General features: G+C 37.0%; 1 protein-coding gene across 3 annotated transcripts in view; it reads left to right on the forward strand.

Annotated features, from left to right (window-relative positions):
• The window catches only part of Mpp5 (membrane palmitoylated protein 5), an 84,099-nt gene that overhangs the window by 27,770 nt on the left and 32,370 nt on the right, over positions 1 to 23,959 (forward strand). For 2 of the 3 annotated variants that reach the window (XM_021179063.2, XM_021179061.1), the window contains exons 2-3: positions 12,651 to 12,734; positions 15,215 to 15,739. In XM_021179063.2, the coding sequence (XP_021034722.1) occupies positions 15,373 to 15,739 (367 nt within the window). In that variant the 5' untranslated portion in view covers positions 12,651 to 12,734; positions 15,215 to 15,372. The remainder of the gene's footprint in view (positions 1 to 12,650; positions 12,735 to 15,214; positions 15,740 to 23,959) is intronic. The other variant, XM_029484369.1, reaches the window with a different exon arrangement.

Consider the following 23,959-nt stretch of genomic DNA (forward strand, 5'->3'; position numbering starts at 1 on the left):
GTAAGTAGCTATAGTGGCTACATCATGTAATAAGTCCTATTTGCCATAAAGTTGTTAATATAGGCACTAGGAATTAACACTCTTTAAGTTTGTTTTTGTTTTTTGCTTGTTTTGTGGGGTTGGGTTTGATTCGGGGATTATATTTTGAGATAGGGTCTCACTGTGTACTTCTGACTGTCCTAGAACTTGATCTAGACCAGGCTGGCCACAAACTCACAGAGATCCACATGATTCTGCCTCCCAAATGCTAGGATTAAAGGCATGTGTCACTACATCCAGCTTCTTAAATTTGTGTTTTAAAGTTTATTTTCAGGCTGGTACTAGAAGAAGAGAGCTTGGGGAACATGAGCAATACTTTAAAAGTAGAATTTGATATCTTCTTTTCAGTACTTAACACATCCTTCCTCTTCCTTAGGGATAGGGAAAGGGGAATGGCCTGACTCTTGAGTTCCATATTTTAAAGTTCTATATAATTCTCCTAGGTCTAATTATTACACTAAGTATTTTAGAATTATACATAACTCCCTATCTCAAAACCTTTGTAATAGCCATTTTTTTAAAATTACCCTTTTTATTCCTTCTGCTGCTTTACTCGCTCAAGTGTGAAGAATTAAAATATTGTCATTATTGGCTACTCTACTTACATTTTCCTCTACTCAGCTATAGGTACATTATAGTTGTATTCTGAAAAGTCATTTTGTACTATTCTTGGCTATCGATAATCTCTTGGTGCTTAAGGAAGAAATTCCAACAGTTTAACTTACTATTCAGAAGTATCTGGTTTTATCTTGTTTCTTACATTGGCTGTGTTGTCTAGACTGTTCTTATCCTCTAGGGCTTATATATTCTTGATTGGTAGCCATATACCAATCAAGAAAGGCCATATTATGGGTCATTTAAAACTACATGCTGAAAAATCCATTTTTTAGCCTGCTTGAAAATGGCATAAACACCTTTTCCTCTAGTACATTTTTCAGAAAGCTCTTTGGGTACATTCACTCTTTTATTATGTCAGAGTTGAAGATGATAATGGCACGGTTGAAGTAACCAAGCATTTGATACTTTTGATACTGTATGGCTCCTAACTAACTCCTACCCTGAGTGTGAGGTCTTAGAGATCTCCAAAAACCTTGAATTTTGTGTTTGACGTGAACAAATAGAGAATTTCCCATTGATTAAGACAAAACACTTTTTTACTTAAATATATATTATAGCACACAAGGACCCCAATTATCTGGTTTAGAAAAGTTACCATGACAACTTGGTAGCAGTTACCCAGTATACACAAGGCTCTGAGTCTGATCTTTAGCACCAGGGGGGTGTGGAGAATTCTGGTCTTTGAGCACTCTTCCCCTGTGCCTGCTTCCTTATACTGCATGGTACTGCTGTTATAGAATGGTCACCAAATTTGTAAAGAGCACACACAGTGCAGGATGAGCTCATCCTTAGCTTTATCTCGACCCCCAAGAAATAGTGTCCAAGCTAGGCTTTAGCATTGAAAATGAGAGAAGGCTGTGGCATAATAGCTCATGCCTAGACAGAGGCACAAGTACAGGTCAGCCTGGATTCTTAATAAGATCCTGTCTTTAAACACCACCTACTTCCCTATTCCTACCACCTCCTAGAGGCAGGAGAATTTCAAGCTTCGGGCCAGTTTGGATTACATAACAAAAAATTTCTAGGAAGGAAGGAAGGAAGGAAGAAAAGGTCAAGAAGCTGTTAAATATTTGATTCTGTGATTTTTGTTCCTCATTTTTTCATCTCTTTTGTTTTTAAACAAAAAACTTCTTATAAGAGAACTCTAAACTCAAGAAAATAGTCAACATACTAAGTTCTAAGAATTTTAATGATGAAGTTTTTCTCCTAGCATCAAATAATACTAAATGTTTAAAATAGTAAAGATTATAGAGGCTTTGCTTTGAATTAATACAAATTTGGAATTAAGTCTTTGGCTCTTCTAGATTCTGACTTAAGACCCTTCATAGTGGCATACTCCTATACTCCTTTAATCCCAGCACTCGAAAGGCAGAGGCAGGAGGATCTCTGAGTTTGAGGTCAGTCTGGTCCACATCTTGTGTTCCAGGACAGCCAGGAATACATACAGAGACTCTTCCCAAAACATCCAAAAAAAAAAGACACAAGAGGCAACTTGACCCCTTCCTACTTGTTTCCTCATTGTAACCAGAGTATTACCTTGGGTGTTAAGGGATTAAATGGAGAGTATATGGACAGCTCTTGGCCCTAAGCTTGGCACATAGTGTTAATGCTTTACTTTTTCTGTTTTGTGCCTCTGTCAGTGCTCACACAAGCCATTTAAATAGCTGTTCTGCTTGTGCTCTATATAAAATAAGAATTCCATTTGAGTTACCATACATGGATTATAAATGTTAGACAATATAATGGATATAAAACTATCATGTCCATAGAAATACATAGGGGCAAGGAGATCACTTTAGCCTATTAGTTCAGGTCAGCCTGGAAAACAGTGAGAACCTACCTAAAAAGCAAAGGCTGAACAGCATCTTTCACTTTTTTAAAATTTCTATTTTTAAATAGAAGACAGAAGGTCCAAGAAAATTCAAGTCACTAGCCAAAATTATACAAATACTTAGTGACAGATTTTAAATTTTTTACTAGATTTATCTACTCTATTTTAAATATAAGTATTTAGCATGCATATATATCACATGCATTCTTGGTACCTACTGACAGAGGTCAGAGAAGGGCATCAAATCCTCTGGAACTGGTGTCAGGGATTGTGGTGAAGCAGCATGTGGGTGCTGGGAGCCAAACTGAGGTCTCTGGAAGAGCATAAAGTGTTCTTAACTGCTGAACATCTCTGTAGGTATGACGGTTCTAAAAAGAAAAGGTCCACGGGGTAATAATCATTAGCAGAGCAGATACAGAGCAGAAACAAATTAAAACTACTGCTGAATAAATTGCTTTACCTTGTATGTTGGAGTCTAATAAGAAAATAAATACCCTTTAAGGAATAAAGTATACGTATTCCCCATCATGGAGTAGTCTCTGTGACCACCACAGCCCACAGAGTATCCGTCTGTGTGATGCAAGAAGGGAATCCAATATGACTCAGTAACCAGTGTTGATTCAGAGGTCTAGAATCTGACTCCAGGCTGCTTATGATAGGCATATTTGAGCATAAGACAATTTGGAGAACGTTTTCTAATGAAAATTAATCCAAGTGTACAATAAAGCTTAAGCTTATGTTGAAAAATTTCAAAGTACTTATGACCTCTTCCATAAGACAGGTTATATTGACTGAGACACAGTACTCAAGATAAGGGCCTATGGAGACTGGCTGGAAACACTGACTTGCTCTTCCAGAGCACCTGGGATGGATTCCTAGTACCCACATGGCATCTAACAACTGCCTGCAGCTCCACTTCCAGGGGATCTGGTGCCCTCTTTTGGCTTCCGTGGACACAGAGTGCAGATGATATGCAGATGTGCATGGAGACAAAACACCCCCACACTTTTTTTTTTTTTTTTAGTTTTAAGAAGAATTGGCATCCAAAATTGCTTTGGAAGAGCTGATGTGATATTTGGGAATACTCTTTAAAATTACTAGTATGTACTAATTGTATTAAACAATTTATTATAGCATTTTAAATTATGTTATTATTTATTGTGGGGACAGATGACCAATTAGACAACTTTAATTTTGCCCGTCTATGATCATGGGCTGTCTTTTCATCTTCTGGTGTGTTTAGTCTCTTCAGTGTTTGTTTACACATTTCATTGTATAGATCATTTAAGTCCTTGGGGTTATTCCTAGGTATTTTACTGCTGATACTAGTGTGAATGAGTTTCTTTTCTTGATTTCTCTTAGTAAAGTCCTTATGTGTGTGTAAGAAAGCTGTTTTGTTGTTGCTCTCGATTTTTGTATGTTGATGTTTATTTCCTACTTCTTACATAGTTCTTAAAGTCTTTTGGCAGAATCTTTAGTGTTTTCTAAATATAAAGTCCTATTTTCTTTAAATGGGGGTAACTTAACTCTTCCTATTCGTGGCCCCATAGTTTTTATTCTTTATTGCTCTGGCTAAAACTTCAAATAGTCTATTGGTCAGTTTCTATGGAAGTGAATGTGAAGGTTCATGAAAAATTTGGCAACAGTAGGTAATCTCAGAATGAGCAATGACCAACAGTTAATTCAAGCAAATAAATTCAAGGTGTTTCCAGCAGGGCCGGCCTATCCTTGTGTGTCTTCATTGCAGCCTAGATGTGAACATATAACACTATATGCCAGCACACCTCCCAACATTAATGAATACTATCTAACGTACCTTAGCTCACTCTTGAGACTATTGTTTGTTGTATATTATACTGCTTTTTATCGTATATACAAAAGGTTTGCTCTTGTAGAACCATAATAATTTAATTACAGAAAACAAAAACTTTAATATTTACCTACTGCCATTCCTCAGCATGTTAGTATATAAAATAGGTCTACAAATCAAACATTTACTGGTAATAAATCATAATGAAGTTTATTTTAAAATAATTTTGTATAAACATATATTGAGTCCTTAGAGTCTCTCACCTCCCAGGTCTCAGGTACTTTCTAGAGAGCCTTCCCATCCCCCCATGCTGCTTATCTCTATTCATTCTCTTGGCTCTCAGCTTCTCTCCTGCTCCCCCCCCCCATACCTGGTCCTGTTCCCCGTCCCCCTCTTCTTTTCCTCCCATGATTATTTCCTTCCCCCTTCTTAGTGGAATTGAAACATCCTCATTTGGACCTCTCTACTTGTTACACTTCTTAGAGTCTGTGGGTTGTGTCTTAGGTACTGTGTAGTTTTTGGCTAAAATCTACTAATCAGTGAGTACATACCATGCACGTCCTTTAGGGTCTGAGTTACCTCACTCAGGATGATATTTTCTAGTTCTATCCACTTGCCTGCAAATGATGTCCTCATTTTTAATACCTGAATAGTATTCCAATGTATAAATGAACCACATTTTCTGTGTCCATTCTTCAGTTGAGGGACATTTGGGTTGTTTCCAGCTTCTGCCTATTATAAATAAGGCTGCTATGAACATAGTGGAGCACATGTCTTTGTGATATGTTGGAACATCTTTTGGGTATGTGCCTAAGAATGGTATATCTGGGTCTTCAGGTAGAACTATTTCCAGTTTTCTGAGGAACCATCAGATAGATTTCCAGAGTGGTTGTACCGGTTTGCAAATTCAAACACTAACATAATACCGAATGGGGATATTCTAATTTAATATTGAAACTGAGGAATGGTATCAGGAAAGTATTACAAGTACTTTTTTCCCCACATAATAAAGTCATTATGTTTGTATAAAAATAGAAAACTATGTACAACAGAAACAATATCTTCTGGCATCCCCAACTATGCCTGTTTGGAGCCTAGTCACAACATGCATGCTTTGTGTATGTGCCAGTGTCCAGTGCATGTGTGTGTGGAGGCTGGAGGACATCAGGTGTCCTGTTCTGTCGCTCTCTGCCTTTATTCTTTTGAGATGAGTTTTTCAGTGAACTTGGAGCTTGATTGATGTTTTTTTCAAGCTAGCTGTCCAGGAAGCCCCAAAGCCCTCCATGTTGTTCCCCATCATTGGGATCACAAGCACATGCAGCTATAGGTAGCTTTTATGTTGGTGCCTGAGATCTGAATTCAGGTCCTTAGGCTTGTGCAGCAAATATTCTTTCTTACCTACTGAGCCATCTCCCCAGACCTAGATTGAGATTTTTTTCCCTAATCATTTGAGTTATTCACTGACATTTGAGCAAGCATAGGTCATGTATAGAGTAGTTTGTTGCTACTTCTTAGCTATGAGCATAGTTTAGCAACAGAACATTTATACAGTGTATGCAGAGTGTTGTGCTTGAGCCCATCACCAGAAAACTAATAGGATTAGCAGCGAATAACAATGAACAAGGTATACAGAAATAAAGTAAAACCCTGTAGATGTATAGCATCTACAACTCTTAACAACAGGAATGTGTGCTCATAATAAAAACTAAAAAGTTTAAGGATTTAAAGAAAAGCAATAATTTACAGAAGAAAATGGAAAATTAAAAGCAAAAGTTGAATATTTCAAAATGTGAAAAGGGAGAAGGCAGGAGAAAGAAAGAAGGTTGTAATTTTAGAAAGGGGGCAGGGAGAATGAAAGATGGGATGAATAAAGGAATTAAGAAGGGAAGAGAAATGTGACAACAAAACCCAGAATAGTAAGTATGTATATAAGATCAACATGTGGAGGAAGAAGGAAAGTTGCTCTTAGAAAAAAACCAACAAACCCAGGATAATGAGCATGTATATCTAACAATGTCTCTATGTTCATACATGTAGTGAAAATAAGAACCCATACCTGTCAGCAAATACTCTAAGTGGGGAGAGGCAGGTTTTAACAACAACAACAAAACTCTTGTCTCTGCTTAGATTATGCAGGCAGAAATGGCCATTCTTTACCTTTGCCAATCTACACTTCTTTCTGTGATTCTTTGACTGTGAGCTCCCTGGAAAGGCAAAAGCTGGAACACAGCCCCCTTTTCTCTGTGTGAGTGTGGCTTACATTGGGTCACCATCAGAGTGGGTCAGAATGACTTTCAGCTTTTCTTGCTGGCTCATACCAAGTAGCACCAAACTCACGTTCCCTTGGCTGTAAATTGACTTTGAACAGATTAGCTTGGTTTATTCCCTGGGCAGAGTTAATGCCAGAGCTCCACTGAATGCCTGGATCTCAGGCCCCTTTGAAGTCCATACAGAGCACTCCTGTCGCCCACCTCACCAGGGCTGTTTGCTTTCCGTTCTGAGTCACTGAGAAGCTGGGTTATGCAGTCTGCTGCTTATCTGCCATATGTTCTTTCAGTTCTCTGATAACACAGTTCCCTGAGAATGAATTTTTTAAACTCCTACTACCATTTGCCTTAAATTATTAAATTTATAGCCTGTAGTTGGCTGTATTTGGGAGCACAGAGTAACCACTATGATTATTGAATATAGAATGGAATAATCAAGCTAAATACTATGCACATCACCTCAAATACTTGGCATTTCCCTCTCCCCTTTTTTGTCTGAAAGATCTGGAGGCCATCCACTATCACTAAGTTAAAGGTTTTGTAGTGAAAACATCTGAAATTGATTGTCTTAGCAACTTAGAAATGTATAATACTTTATTGTGCACGCATTCACTGTACTATTTAGTATTATCTCAAAAGGGATTTCTCTCGTGTTCTTCCTGAGATTGTGTGTCCTTGAAGGTCCTCCTTCCATTCCTCCTCTCTATCTAATAGACATTCTATTCTTTGCTTTTTCCTAAATGTCTGTTCTTATTAATTTACATCTGGGTGAGGACATGTGGTGTTTGTCTTTTGTGCAAGGCTTATGTCACTTAGCATAATATTTTTGATACCATGTTTATAAAACGGCAAAAGTTTTTTTAAGCTAAATGGTATTATGTACGTGTTCCATTTTTTCTGTCCATCTCTTTTTAATTGAAACTGTTGTATGTTTGATCCATGTATGTGCATTTTTGCATGTGTGGGGGCTGATGGAGAGACCAGAGGCTAATGTCAGTTATCTTCCTTTGTTACTTCCCACCTCCGGACCACTTTTTGAAGTAGGGTCTCTCACTGGACCTGGAGCTTATCTTTTTAGCCAGACTGCTGACCACTGAGCCCTGTCTGTGCCTACTCCCACCCAACCAAGCTGGAATACAGATACTCAGAGCATTGCCCAGCCTTTATGTGGGTGCTGAGGATTTGAATCAGGTCCTCATGCTTTGCCTACTATGCCATCTTCCTGTTAGCCCCTTAATTGTGTTTTTCTTGGAGTTTTCTTGGTGTAGAGTTACGCTGGGTACACATTTTGGATACTCACCTTTCTTGATGTATGGTATACAAATATTCTCTTTTTATCTGAGGGGGCTGACTGTCAATTGTTTCATTTGCTGTACTGACCTTTTTAGTTTGATAGTGTTAGTTTTTGTTGCCTGTACTTTTAGGTCAATCCCTCAAAAAATTATTGTGATTAATAATTATTGTGATAATTCCCTTCACCCACCCCATGTTTAATACTGATAACTTTGGAGTTTCTGGTATTAATGTTTAAATCTTTGACCCATTTTGGGTTGATTTTTGTAAATTATAAATATAGCAGTATTTTTCCTAGCAATTTGGTTTATATTATTTTATATCAAGGCAATTGTATGACCTAGAATCATAGAAGGAGAATAAGGACCTTATAAGCTTAACTCTTTGAATTCAGATATATTTTATATATATAATTTCATACAGGAATGTAAAAACTGCTAAGTCCTTGAAAAGTTTATATTGGAAAAAGATAGATCTTCTAAATGACATCATGTTACTGGTATCCAACTGAGCATCAAGAATCTTACTACTTTCTGTCCACAAAGACAGAAGATTCTATGGCTTTAAGATAGATGTTACCCTTAGTCCTCCTTGAGCTCTTTATTGGATTTTTACTTTGCACTTTTGGGGGTTTTTTTGTTTGTTTTTTTGAGACTCATCCTCAATTTGTGGCTCAGGCTCGCTCATAGCACCCATATCAGGTGGCTCACAACTGTCTGTTGAGGCTGGCCAGATTCAGGGATCCTCTTGTTTTAAGACTCAAGAATTTACAGGCATGAGCCACCATGCCTAGCTTTGTTTGTTTTGAACTCTCGATCCTCCTCCATCACCTCCAAATGCTAGTGTGCACTATGGTGCCCAGCTAAATTTTTTCTTAAATGGAATTTTGCTTCCACTATTTATAAACTTATCCAGCATTGTGTGTCTTAAGATAGTTTTAATGATGTGCAAATAGCAATAACTTCTTTGGAATGCAGTTATATGATGATAAATAAATGTTCTCTTATCTGAAACCTAAACTATGTAGAATTTTAAAGATGACATTACAAGACTGTGCTCTACTTAAAGAGTAAACCCAGGTTGTTTGTACTTGACCTTTTAAGTTACTAGTGGGCTAGAGTTCAGTTTCCCTCAGAGTAGTTCTTTATAAAGGCTTCCTGGCATAGGGAGGTGGCTCAGTGCTTGAGAACATGTACTGCTCTTCCCAGTGCTCAGATCAGATGGCTGACAATTGTTTGTAACTCCAGCTCCAAGGATCTGATGCCTCTGGCCACCACAGAAATGGGCACGCACATGCATATACCAAAAAAAAAAAAAAAAAAAAAAAAAAAAAAAAAAAAAAAAAAAGATATAAAAAAAAAAAAAAAAAAATAATACAAAAAAAAATCCTCAAAACAACAANAATTAAAAATAATACAAAAAAAAATCCTCAAAACAACAACAAAAGTGTTTTACTTTGGTGATTTATGAGCCAGCTTCCCAACCGGGAATAGTATGCCTGTAGTCCACACACTTAGAAAAAGGAAGCAGGAAGATAAGTTGAAAGTCTGCTTCAGTTACATAGCAGATTCTAGGCCAGCCTAGGCTGCACATAACCCTGTCTCAAAGCAAAAAAACAAAAGAATTTTTTTCAGTTGTATCTTGAAGATTGATTTTTGTTTAAATTTGTGCCCATATTTTATTGAGTAATAATTTGAGTTAATACCTCATGTGACTAACTTCTCTGTATTTCAGTTTTGACTTGTATTCACTTTGTTTTGGATATAGTTAGATCCTTGTTTTTTGTTTTTGTGGAGTTTTTTGTTTGTCTATGTTTGTTTTTGTTTTCTGGAGAAGGGGACGAAGGAGTCATTCATTGTTAAGTAGAAGTTTGTGAAACTGCAACTCATGCATCTAGTTAAGTATTTGTTGAGTAAGTTGAGTCATGTATGTTCAGGAGTGAGTCTAGGGCTTATGCTTGCTAAATGCATGATATACCATATTAAGCTACATCCTCAGCAGGTAAATAGGGTCTTTATATGATGTGAATAAAGCCTTTTTAAAAAAGTGTTTCTGCCCAGCATGTAGCACACACCTATAAACCCAGCACTTGAGAGGTAGAAATGAGATGATTAGAAGTTCAAGATCACTGTCAGCCACATAGTGAGTTCCAGGCCAGCATAAGCTACAGGAGTCTGTCTGTAACACTCCCCAAACACACACACACACACACACACACACACACACACACACACACACACAGAGACAGAGACAGAGAGACAGAGAGAGAGAGACAGAGATTACACATAACAAGGATAACTCCCTTTTTTTCTTTCTCTTTTTATATTTTGGCGGGGGGGATGAGGGGTGTTGCCTGGCATTTGAACACAGAGTTGCATACATACTAAGGAAGAATTCTAGTGACTGAGCTATATACCGAGCTCTAAGATGCCTTGTTAAGTGTATAAGGTTTTGTTTTCCTTTGAAATTGATATATAGGCAAAACTTATATTAAAATTTGATTTTAAGTGTTCAATTTAGTGAGGCTTAAAAATAATTTATGTAGGACTGAAGAGAAGACCCAGTAGATAAAGGTGCTTGCTGGCAAGCTTTATAAATCCAAGTTCCATCCTTGGGACCCACATAGTAGAAGAAGAGAACTAAGTCCCATAAACTATCAAATATAGTTTCAGTTTCTCCATACCTTCCTTCAGTGCTTAGTACAGCTAGCCTTTTTAATTTTAATGATTTTATTGTTGTTTTAGTTTGGTTTCTGTTGCTGGTAAATAAGTGACCAAAAACAGCCTAGTGGAAGAAAAGTTTTATTCATCTTACACTTTACAGTATATCAGTAAGGGAAGACAAGGCAGGAATTCAAGGCAAGAACCCAAAGGCAGGAATTGTAGCAAAAAATCTAGGAGGAATACTGCTTACTAGCTTGTTCCCCTAGTTGTGCACAGCTACCTTCCTGATAAAGCCCAGGCCCAACTACCCAAAAGTGGAACTACCCTGTTGCTAAAGAGCTATCACTAACAATTGCCAATCTGTTGGAATCCTTCCTCAATTGGGGTTTCCCCTTTCCAGGTGTGTCAGGTTGACAACTGAGATTAGCAATCACAATTGTTTTTAGTGTTACTTCACTGTATTGTTTTATATCATTCATAGGCCAACAGTTCACGGATATGTATGATAATGTATAATTCGTTAACATTTAGTATATTCAGAACTATATGAACACCACCAATAATTTATCATTCCCTAAAGAAACCTACACAATCAGTTGTAATTCTCTTACCCGCCTTCCTAACTAAGTCCTAAGCAACCACCATCTTTTTTTTTTTTTTTTTTTTTTTTTTTTTTTTTTTTTTTTTTTTTTTTTTTTTTTTTTTTTGGTTTTTTCGAGACAGGGTTTCTCTTTGTAGCCCTGGCTGTCCTGGAACTCAGTTTGTAGACCAGGCTGGCCTCGAACTCAGAAATCCGCCTGCCTCTGCCTCCCGAGTGCTGGGATTAAAGGCGTGCGCCACCACGCCCGGCTGCAACCACCATCTTTATAGTCCCACCAATTCCTGACATCTAATAAGTGGGATCATACAGTATGTGGGCTTTTGCTACTTGCTTTTTTTCTTTTGGTGTATCTGTTTGTACATGTTTGTATGGGTATACACTTATACATTTGTATGTGTAAATGGAGATCAGTGTTTCATGTCTTCCTAAATCCCTCTCCACCTTAGTTTTTGAAAAAGGGTCTATCACTGAACCTGGAGTACATCAATTTGTCTGGGTTGGCTGGCCAATGAGTTTCAAGGATCCCCTTGTCTCGGTACTCCCTAAACTCTGGCCTTTTAGACCCTCGCTACAATGATGAACATTTTATGTTGGCTCTGGGAATATGAACTCAGGTCCTGGCAGTTTCATGACTGTTTCATGGCAGTCACTTTACCAACTGAACCATTTCCTTTGAACTAGCTGCTCCCCCCCCCCCCATTCCTGACACACTCACACACACACACACACACTCTGACAGCACCAAAACCAGCAGGGTCTCACATAGCCCTGGTTGATCTGACACAGAGATCCTCTTGCTGGGATTAAAGGCATCTGTCACCATGCCCAGCATGACAGGCTTTTAAAACTTGTCTTAGGAGGTTTATCTCTGGTATAGCCTGTTTTAGTGTTTCTTTTCTTTTCTTTTTTTTTTTCTTCATTATTCAGTATTTCATGTATGTATCTATACCTTGCTATTTACACATTCATCAGTGAGTGGACATTTGTAGGTTCTCTACTTTCACTATGTTAAATAATACTGCCATAGATATGTTTGTACTATTGTATAGATTGTATATTGTGTAGATGATGTGTATGTTTTAGGTTTTATACCTAAGAGTGGAACTGATAAGATTGGTACATTGGTGTTTGCCTGCATCTATGTGTATATGAGGGTGTTGAATCCCCTGGAACTAGAGTTCCAGGCAGTTGTGAGCTGCCTGTGGGTGCTGGGAATTTAGTCTGGGTCTTCTGGGAGAACAGCCAGTACTGGTAGCTGCTGAGCCACCACCCCACCTCTCCAGCCCCACTACTTAACATTTTCAGTAACACTAATATATAACAACATTGATTTTAAATAATGTCTGCCAATAAATGGAATGATAGTAGTATGCATTTATAACTACAAAACTCCTAACTCCCTGCAAAAATGAACGCTATGCTGAATTAACCTTTTCTTCTCACTTCTCCACAAAACACTGTGTACTTTTACACTTGGTTAGTTGCATACTTTTACACTTAGTTAATTATTTCCTTTTCTGTTTTGCAGAAAAAGAAAGCTAACCTGAATATTGGGGGGAAAAACAGAGAAGAGAAATAAGGATAGAAGAAAAGATTTTCCAGTTTGAATAATGTAAGTTCTTTTCACTATTCTTGGCCTGAGTTCTGTATTAGCTGACAAAGCTGTTTCTATGGAAACATAGTCCAACCTCTTAAAATGTCAGGAGAATGCTGATCATTTGAAATGAGACTTTCCAGCTGCTGGTCAAAGGGCTTTGCAGGCTAGAAAAGAGAAGGGAAGATGAACAGGGTGAGGGGAGATGGGAATTAGACTCTACTTATGCATGGACATATTCATGCATAAAAAGTCTGTCTTTCCCATCTCCCTCTGCCTAAAACTTAAGGTTATATAAGAAACTATTTTCTCCAGTAAACTGATTCCTAGCTTTGATGCAAATGGTTGTTTCTTGGTATTGAGTTTTGGATTCTGACATCTATATCATTTGGTCATACCATTGCCAGTTATCTGCAACAGTCCATACTTCTGTATGGATAGTTGTACATCAAAATGCAGCACAAAGAACTATATCCTTATATTTTCCTTGTTTATTGTCACCCTGTTTTAGATGTCTGCATCCTCTTTGAATTTAAAGTAGTCTAAGTTCAGTTGAACAGATATTTCTTGGACATTTTCTCTATCATACATATTGTTCTAGACATGTAAAAATAAGACATATAAAGAAAATGTTTTTTAATACATTGGAATCTGATGAGGAAACCCAGAGAAAAGTAATCACTTAATTTATTTTTCTGTCTCTCACTAAACTAAACACTTAGGAGGAAGAACTAAAATAGAATGTTGAGGTGACTAATACTAGTTGCAGAAATCTTTTGAGAATGAAAGACTAGATCCATGTAGACAAGTGTGATGATAATAGTCTAACCATGAAAATTCTGATCCAGATAATGATTTATAGTTTTCTTTTATGATTTAGCATGGTGAATAGATGTACTTTTAAAATATTCAATAATTATAAATGAAAAAATTAAGAGTTCATTTTTAGAAATGTATAAACTCCTAGGTTTTTAAAATTAGCCATAGCAGTATAGTAACTCCTACATAAATTTGTTTGCTTATAATAAGAACATTAAATAAACTGCATCCAGTCTAATTTATACTTTTTATAATTAACACAGAAAGCTTAAGGATCACCTAGTATAAATTTCATAGCTCTCATTTTCATAGGAAAGAAGGCAATCGAATGGTAAATGAGGTAGTTATATGTAGGTCACATGGTTATAAATAAAAAGACTTAAAAGTTTGGATGGAGGATAATCTGTCATTCTTGTAAAAATACAGTTTTAGTCACTGGTGTAATTCATATCTATTTTCCTGACTGTTGACCTTAGTGCTTCTTCTAGACCCAATGTAGGTGTTTATTGTATTAAGTAGTTTGTTTTTTTCTCCCAATTTCATTGTAAGGACATTTGAAAGAAGGTTGACTAGTATTAGGAATACTGTCTGAAAACTTGGATTTTACTTAGTCAGCATTGTACTCTAAACATACTTGCTGAAATGATGCTCAGCTCAAGGAGGCAGTAAGCTCATTAGTGTAAATATTTTTAAAGCCTGAGCAGAAGAAGCTAATTAAATTTAATGTGTGGGTTTGCACACATAAACAGCCTGCATATTTATGCCTAAGTGGGTTGAAGAAAAGCTAGTGCCATTGAATAAAATATGTTTTTATTTTAATTTATGTTGAAGGACTCTCAACATAGAATCAAATTAATATTAATAGTACATGTCTATGTTTATTTTATAACTTGTATACATTATCTCTTTTTAAAACTAAGAGAAGTTCTGTGAAGTTAATCTTCTAAGTTACTCAGGTTGAGAGAAAAACTGGCTGTCCTTAAACAACAAGCTAGGAAATATGGTAGAGGAAAATGAAAGTTCAGTCTCCCTGTCTGTATGCGCCTTTTGCTATATGTGCTATGCCGTTTTCTCTAAATGTGTCCTTATAAAGTTCATCCTAATTTTCTTTATGTATTACCAGTTATAAAGGCTGATAGTCTCTGAAGTCTTTTTCTAATCTATATAGTTTTGTCCTTGGATACCTTTGCTGATAAACCTTATTATTCTTTGGGCATGGTCTTCATTGCAAAACCCACTTTAAAAAAAATTGTTTTACCCAGAAATACTTTTCTATATTTAAAGTTAGCCACTAAGATGGCTTGTGCTATGCACCAGATTATAATCAGCTGTTCACACAGGTAACTAACTGTGTGTTTTAATTAAGCATATTGAAATGTCTCTACAAAATTAATAGGAAACCATTTCACTTTCTCACGTTGCTAAACTTTTTAGTATATCAGTTTTCTTAGCTATAAAATTGAATAGTATGCTTCATAGTTTTGAGAGGCAACTTTTTAAAAAATATTTCATGTCTTCAACATTGTAAAATGAAAGGAGTGACCTTACTCTGTATTACCAACTATATTAAGTACCTATTAGATATTCTCTATATTGTATAGAAATTAGAAATGAGCTATGTATAAGTTTGTTTTTAATATTATAATTCTTATACTTTTCCCTCCATCTTTCCCTCTTAGATTTCCCTCATGGATACATTTCATAGCATTATTATGTGATATGAGAAGTTATTTTTCTTTCTTTGAAGTAACATGGATTTTATACTACAGAATCAAGAGAATTGGCTTTATAGGAAATTTTGATATATAAAAAGTGGTACAGGTTTTTATAGATAACCATGACAACATCATATATGAATGGGCATGTAACAGAGGAATCAGACAGCGGAATAAAAAATCTTGATCTTACATCACCAGAGGAATATCCGAAGCACCGAGAGATGGCTGTTGACTGCCCTGGAGATTTGGGCACCAGAATGATGCCAGTGCGAAGAAGTGCACAGTTAGAGCGGATTCGACAACAACAGGAGGATATGAGACGTAGGCGTGAAGAGGAAGGGAAAAAGCAAGAACTTGACCTAAATTCTTCCATGAGACTTAAGAAACTAGCTCAAATTCCTCCAAAGACTGGAATAGATAACCCTATATTTGACACGGAAGAAGGAATTGTTTTAGAAAGTCCTCACTATGCTGTGAAAATATTAGGTAAGTAAAAATAGCACAATATGTTTTGCTTTGGTTCCTTGCATACCCTAACGAAAATGTGTATGCGAAGGACCAGATTTAAGAGACTGTAAGTGATGGAGAGTTGAGTTCAACCCTAAGATCAGTTCTTTATATTTTAATCACATTAAACAAAAGCGTTGGTTTAAGTATTGTCCTAGTTTGTTTTCTATTGCTGTGATAAACACCAGGACTGAAAGCAGCTTGGGGAGAAACAGATTTATTTGGCTTGCATGTCCCAGTCACAATCTGTCATTGAGGAAAGTCAGGGCAGGAACCATAGAGGGAAAAACTGCATCATGACTTGCATGCTCAAATTGCCCTTTTTCACAGCCTGAGCATCTGCCCAGGGGTGGCTGCTGTTCCTGAGGAGATGCAACACACATCTGTTCATCCCAGAAAGGGAACCGGGACAGACCAAAGAAACGGTTACACCAATGTCCAATTTGGTGAGCCAGTGAGCTTTTTATTGGGGTTACTAACAAAACTGTGGATGAAAGGTTACTTAACAAGCAGCAAAGATAATGTTAAAGACCAGAAAATCTACCCCAGAGTGGGTAGCAACTCCCAAAACTGCTTGACATTCTCCATGCAGCTGACAGCTTGACAGTCTGAATGTCTTTTTCAGGCAGGTTAGCTGCCCCGTGTCTCTTGTCTGCCCCCAACAATTCGTTGATCCTTTTTTCACTGCTGGCTAGGGGGCCTGAGTCTTTTAAGTTCCTGTTCTCCCTGGCTTGTGTCTTTTTGATCCCCCTTTTCCTTCCTAGAGCAAACATTGAATTTGGAAGGAATATTGCAGTTCTGAGGAACATAGCACCTGACAGTAGTACTGCCCACCATAGTCTGGGCTCTCTCACATTGGCCATTAATTAAGAAAATGCCCCCAAATATACCTACAGCCAATATGATGGAGGGGCTTCCTCAGTGTAGATTCTTCTTAGATATCTAGGTTTATATCAAGTTAATGAAAACCAGCACAATTGACCCTTTGCCAACATGATATACAAATACTATTAATCATGACCTTTCCTTTCTTATTTGTCCTCAAGATATTATGTAAGTATTAATATCACAGTATGAAACAATCCAACTTTTAAAAGTTCCACAGTCTTTAAAAATTCTTGCAATTTAAAAGCTCACATTCTTAAAAATCCAAAGTCTCTTAACTGTGTGCTCCTCTAAAACCAAAACCAAGTTATATACTTTCTCATTTCAAATGGAAGAAACATTAGACAGTTACAATGAAATCAACCCAAAACTCCAAACTCGGTGGTGTCAGCTTAGTGTCCAATATCTGGGACTCCCTTATGATCTTCTGAGCACTAAAGGGCAGCTCAGATTTTTAGCTCTGCCATTTGCAAAACACACATCTTGTCTCATAAGCTCAAGTTGACCCCACTCTGCAAGTGCAGCTGACCTTGGTAGTTACCCCAGGGTACTGGTTGGCATCTCTCAGTATTCTCTGTCTCCCCTGCAATGAAGGTGCACCTTCAGTCAATGGCTTCTCAGTCTCTACAGGGATTCCAATCCTGCCACATGGTTCCAGGTCTCTCCATGCCTTCTTCACTCTTGAAATTTTGTGCCATTGAAAATTAGTTACTGGGCTGGAGAGATGGCTCAGAGGTTAAGAGCACTTGGCTGCTCTTCTAAAGGTCCTGAGTCCAATTCCCAGCAACCACATGATGGCTCATAACCATCTATAATGGGATCTGATGCCTTCTTCTGATGTATCTGAAGACAGCAACAGTGTACTCATATACATAAAATAACCAAACAGTTCTTTAAAAAAAAAATAAGAAGAGGTTACTCCATCCCACACTCTGTAAGCATTCCTCTTCTGGCCTTCTCTTAAAAAAAAAAAAAAAAAAACCAAAACCAAAACAAAACAGTTACCATTCGGGAGACTTACAAGTTGCTAATTTCAGCCTCTGGCTTGAGATGCAACCTTTGCTGGGATCACAGTTTCATTGTGTTCCCCCTGAAGAAATAGTTGCCAAAAAAATCTCACCTCAGTGTTGCTGGTCTCTTGTTAGTCACAGCTGTTTTTTCAACCTCAGCCAACTAGTGGATTGCCCTCTTACATCAAACGTTTCGGTGATCCTGGTCTCTTAGGAATCACTGCTGATTCATAACCCTCAACAACCAGAAACTACAGACTCTTCATTCAGAACTATCACCAGAACACCTGATAGAGTTTGTGAGAGATTCCTCCATTGTCTGCCTTTGCCTCAGCAGTCTTCTCCTCCACGCTGCCACAGAGCAGCCTATGAAGCCCTAAGCACTCAGTGGCTTTTCCAGCCACAAGTTCCAGTTTTCACAGCTCTCTCAAAAGCAGTATGGTTACCACAACACCAGCTCCTGGGACCTCTCTCTGTCCTAATTTGCATTCTTTGCTGTGATAAGTGCAGTAACTGAAAGTGACTTGGAGAAAAAAGGATTTATTTAGTTTACATGTGCCAGTCATAATCCATTATTGAGAAAAGTTAGGGTAGGAGCCATGGAGGAAAGCTACTCACTGGCATGCTCTTTGTGGCTTGCTCAGCTTGTTTTTTAATACAGCCCTGGACCACCTGCCTGGGAGTGGCACTGCCCACAAGGCAGTATGTTTTATAGCAACTCAGTTTTTTTTTTTTATTATTAAACTACTAGAAAATAAAGTTGAATAATGATGAAGATAATTACTACATCTTAAAATCTAGTTTTTTATAACTGTCAATAAGATAAACAGGAATTGCTTGTGTGGGATCAACTTACTATCAACTACTATCTCCAAATTCTTTTGCATGACAAAAAATTGAAAACCTAGATCTAGGATATGATTTATATACAAAAGAGTTCTGTGTCCAAATAACATGAGAATCCTAGGTTAAAAAAAAAAAAAAAAAAAACCCTTCTTATTAAAGAATTTCTTCAAGCCTTTACGTTAGCAGGCAGAGTGGATCTAATGAGATTGTTAAGTGATGGCAGATGCATATTCTCACACGTGGAGCATTTAATCAATGAATTTTATTCCTGCATACACTGATCCTTACAGAGCTGTGTTAGGAGCCAATAGAAGTCATTTTAAGAAATGTTGCCTCATACGTTAATTTATGTTCTCTTTAAAGCTAGGTGATGTTTCTTATAGTTACTTTTTTTTTAGATGAAATAAATATTTTTTTTAATTTTGGATGTAATAAAGTTTGTTTTTTATATCATTGTCATTTTACCATTCCTGTGCCTGTTGAAACCTGTAGTTAGGTACCTTAGCGTATTACCATTCCTATAATAATCCTGTTAAGAAGGCCTCTATGGTCTGTTTCAGAGATAAAGACAGTAGCCAGTATCAGTGCAGACGTGTAATCCTAGCTGCTAGGAAACTGATGTGGGAAGATTGTGAGTTCCAAACGAGCCAGGACAACATGCTGTGATCTCACACAAAACAAAAGAAACAACAGTTGAATTTCAGTCCCATCACTTGCTTAGGACATCAAGCTAATACTTGGGAGGGTTAAATTTGAATTTGCCACATGTAGAGTTGATCTATGCTGCCGCAAGTAGAGGTTTGAATAGGAAGTAACATCTAGCCTGCATTTCACTCACTTGGCCAGGGCTTAAGCTAACTAACCCTGATTTGCCCATGAGCATCATATACATGCTACATTTGTTCTCTCATGAGTCTTTATTCCAGATAGGAAGCAGATTCTATTGTATCTCATTTACTTTTCTTTGATAAATTTTGTGTAGAATGTATATTTAAAATGTCTGTGCTTAAATAATATGTGTTAGACTTCTAGGATGGTGTAAAGGGACAGATGGCAGAAAGAATCCGTCTAACTTCAACAGACAGGACTGTTTGAAACAGGGAAGGGCTGAACTGGGTGTCTGTAGGGAGTGTTCTGCAGAGGAAAGGGAGTACTCTGGGTTTCTATGCAGGGAGGTGGGAATGGGAAGTTAAATACAGCTTCAGGGGCCTACATACAGTCTCTACTTCATAGAATTGTTGGTCTAGACAAGACCATTTTATCTTTCAGAACTGCCTGGCCTCCAAACACTGTCCCCTCCCCCAAATCAAGGGCTTTCATGTTGTTGCTTTCAGGATGCTTACAGTGAGTGACCGAGTTAGGCAGTGGTGGTGAGGGGAAAGGGACTGGAGTTTCAATGTAGGGGTGGAGGATTTTAGCAGGTCATAGGAGAAGGGGAAGTTCCTTGATCAGGGTCTGACAGAGTTTGTTCAAGGTTTATTCCCACTGTGTATTCAGAGATAGTAAAGTCTGCTGCATACCCTCAGGTATAATTACAGTAGGAAAAAATAGTATTTAGTACTTCTATATGAAAGAATTTTAGTGTTTCCCCTCCTAAGGGTTTTGTTAGAATAGAAATGTTTTATCTTGTTTCTTCTTGCTTACTCTTCATTTCTTACGTTTCTCCCTCCCTCATTTAGCCTGGATTGATCTGGTTTATGTTTGAATTCTTTTAAGACTAATGTATTTGTCCATGTGGCATTACTTAGAATCAGGCTGTTTATACTTTTTTCTGTTCCTACTCATGACTTCCATTTCTACAAGTTTAAAAGACAACTATTATTTCTTCCAATTTATAATCCACTATGGTTTTCATTAATGCCTTCATGTGGCCTTTGAATTTAAGGCTGTTTTACCTATTTTCTAAATTGAAATATAGTGCCAGATATTAGTAATTTATTTCCTGGAAGATTTAATAAATCATAATGAAACTCATCATTTTGTACAGGAACTAAAAAATATTTCTAAAGAAGTGTAATACTGTTTATCAAATATTTTTCTCTGCTAATAATCTGCTAACACATCAGACTACAACAGAAATACTCCCTTAAAATTATGTGTCTGTTTGTCAGTGTCTTAATTAATACACACATGACAGGAGATGGCTTCAGCCTTCTTCACAGCCAGAAACAACAATTTTTTTTAAGTGAGGGAAGGACAGGGCTGCTCATTTATTTCTTTGAGAAGCCGCCTTCAGTTTCCAGTCAACACATCATTTATCTGTGAGTAGACAAAGCATTCCTTAAGAATTTAAAGTGTGACTAGAAAGATTATTTTTAATGATTGTATATGTAAATTTGGTAATATATAATAATAAACATTCAGAAAGGTGGAATGATAGAGAAAATACTCAGGAGGAACAAATCAAATTTTGTTTAAAAGCAGCTAGAAGTCTTAAATAATACTGTTATAAGTTGTAAGAATTTTAAGATGTCCTTAAAATTGATGTACATTCAAAACCTTCCTTTATTGCAAATAAAGTAATTGTTTTGTTCTCATTTATCATCAGAGTAAACTATCTTGTAAACGAAATCCTGAAAAAAAGTGAAGGTTAGAGTAGAGAGAGATAGAACCAGATAATTCTCAGGCTATGTATGCCAACTTTTGTATTAGCAGGTTTATAATTTGGGGCTGGGGTTGTGGAGAACTAGGCAGAATAAAGAGAATAGTCTGGAGAAAACTGCTTTCTGTTGTGTGTGACTGTGTACTTGATACACCCTTGAAGAGACAGCAGGAAAGGGCGTCCACACAGACAGAGTGAGCTGCTTGATAGTTACGGAGGAAACTTATAAAGATAAGGATTTTTTTAAAGCTAGCAAAATTTCAGGGCCAATGAATCTTTTTTATATTAGCTTCCTTCTGAAGTTACTTTTACTATCAAATGTCTGCTTAACCTGTTTTAGGTACTTCTAAACAAACTATTAGCCATTTTTTCATGGATATTTGTTGTTTACTTCTACAAATAAGTGATTAACTGATTGAAAATAGTTAGTTTGAAGTATTGTTTCTGAGTGAGGTTGCTTAACTTAGAGCGTCCCTGTAGATTTAACAGTTCGCTGGATTATGCATACTCCTATAAATGTTGGTTCTTCAACATAATTTTACTAAAAGTAATTCAGTGCTATTGCATTCAATTTCAATAAATAAAAAATGTACATACCTGAGATTTGACTCTACTTTATTAAATAATAATAATTTGTAACTTTTCTCCCTCTTACAAAGACTTCCTCTTATGGTGTGTTAAATGCTTGACAGGGCCGGAGACATGGCACAGTGGTTAAGAGCGCTTACTACTCTTGCCGAGGGCTACAGTGGGTGAAAGGTTTCAAAACAACCTTTAACTCCATTTCTAGAGGACTTGATGTCTTCTCCTGACCTTTAATGACTCCTATGTATGTATGGTAAAAAAAACAAAACAAAACAAAAAAAACCTCATGACCATATGCAATTTTAAGTAATTTTTATTGTCAATTATTATTGACTTTGGACAACTTATTTATTTTTCTGAACCTCAGTATTAAGGTTTTCATGAGATCCGAATAGAAGACTGTATGTGAACAAGTTATTTATTTGTTGCACTGTTAATTAAGTTAACCAAAATCTGGTGCATACTTGGCAAGCACTGTTACTATTATATTAAAGTCCCATCTCTAAAGTTTTTTTAAATTTAATGTAACTTATTAATGATTAATGACTGTTCAGGATATGTCTTAAGTTTCTCATAATTTTAAACAAATTCATACTGACCTGGTCCACTAAAAACCAAAGTTCAAAGATCTGAATTGTATCTTCTTTAGTTTAAAAAGAGAGAAGAGGGTCTGGGAGTGTGACTCCAGTGCAGCACCTGCTTAGAGTGAGCAAGGATTTGGGTTTGATCCCTGGGGATCTTGATGCTGGGATAAAAAGTCTCTGGCAGCTGGAAAGAGAAGATTGAGAGAGCAAACATTCAGGTCCCAGCACCCGCGTGCCTGTGACTCCAGCTTCAGGGCAGTCTGATGCCTCAGGCCTCCACAAGCACAATCACAGATATGTACATAGCTTCACAGATAAGAGATACATATAATAAAAATTTTAAAAATGCTTCAGATAGTTGCCCAGAGTCTTGAATATTTGAAGATAGACTCTTGCTTCTTATTACCTGTTTTTTGTTTGTTTGTTTTGTGAAGTCTCCTTATGAAGCCCAGGCTGGCATTTGGCTTCCATGCTTCTGCCTCCCACCTCTGAAATCTAGAAATACAAAGTTGTGCCCTTAGGCCTGATCCTATTGCCTATTTTAGAGTCTTCATTCTATGTTTTATTCTTAGAAGCAAGCCAAGACTGGGAAAAAAAACATGAGGAGGTGAATTTAAGGACTTGTGTTCATTATTATTATTATTATCATCATCATCATTATATTCCAAAGCCAATGTATTTGATTTCTATTAGCATATGTAATCATTTAAGTCACATGAAATGTTAGATAAGATACTGGGAACTTAATATACTTTCTATATAAAGTCAAGTAAGGAGAAACTAATCAAATTGTAGCAGTGAGGAATTTAATCTAGACATGAAGAGCTGCTTAATAGTAAAATTGTGACCCCCCATAGAATTTATTATCAAAGCTAGTAGTAGTATTCATTATGACATCATTCTTTTTTTTTAATTAGGTATTTCAGTTACATTTCCAATGCTATGCCAAAAGTCCCCCACATGCTCCCCCACCCACTCCCACTTCTTGGCCCTGGCATTCCCCTGTACTGGGGCATATAAAGTTTGCACGACCAATGGCCCTCTCTTTCCACTGATGACCGACTAGGCCATCTTCTGATACATATGCAGCTAGAGACACAAGCTCCAGGGGGTACTGGGTAGTTCATGTTGTTCCACTTATAGAATTGCAGACCCCTTTAGCTCCTTGGGTACTTTCTCTAGCTCCATGACATCATTCTTAATTTCAGAGATAAAACCTTTTCTCAGGTTCATTAGTGAAAAAATGAGAAAATAATGAACAAATTTTATTTATATTTCAAAGCCATACATATGTATTACTTTCTATGTGGCAAAATTATTATAAGAAACTTCATCATAATTTTGGATGTTCTTTAAAGTGATCAACTTATACCAGTTTCAAGAAGGCTTATGTCATTTGGTATTTCACATTTTCTGTAAAGTACTGCAACTTGAGATGATTTAGTTTATATCGTCTTGTGCTGTGTGTATCTGATGACATACTGAAAACTCTTCTAAGTGACTGGCAACTTAGTCTGTTCTACTTGTTCATCAAAAGTACTTGGGCAGCTTTCCTTCCTGAGAACGCCATCTGAAAGCTTTCCCTGTTAATTCAATCATGACAGCAGCTGTGGGGTTTATCTTTTAATTCATACCTGTAGATTCTGCTGTATGTCTTTGTTGCTCAGAGCAGTGCACTGCTGTCAGA

The sequence above is a fragment of the Mus caroli genome, chromosome 12 (assembly GCF_900094665.2).
Source record: "Mus caroli chromosome 12, CAROLI_EIJ_v1.1, whole genome shotgun sequence".
Classification (NCBI taxonomy): domain Eukaryota; kingdom Metazoa; phylum Chordata; class Mammalia; order Rodentia; family Muridae; genus Mus; species Mus caroli.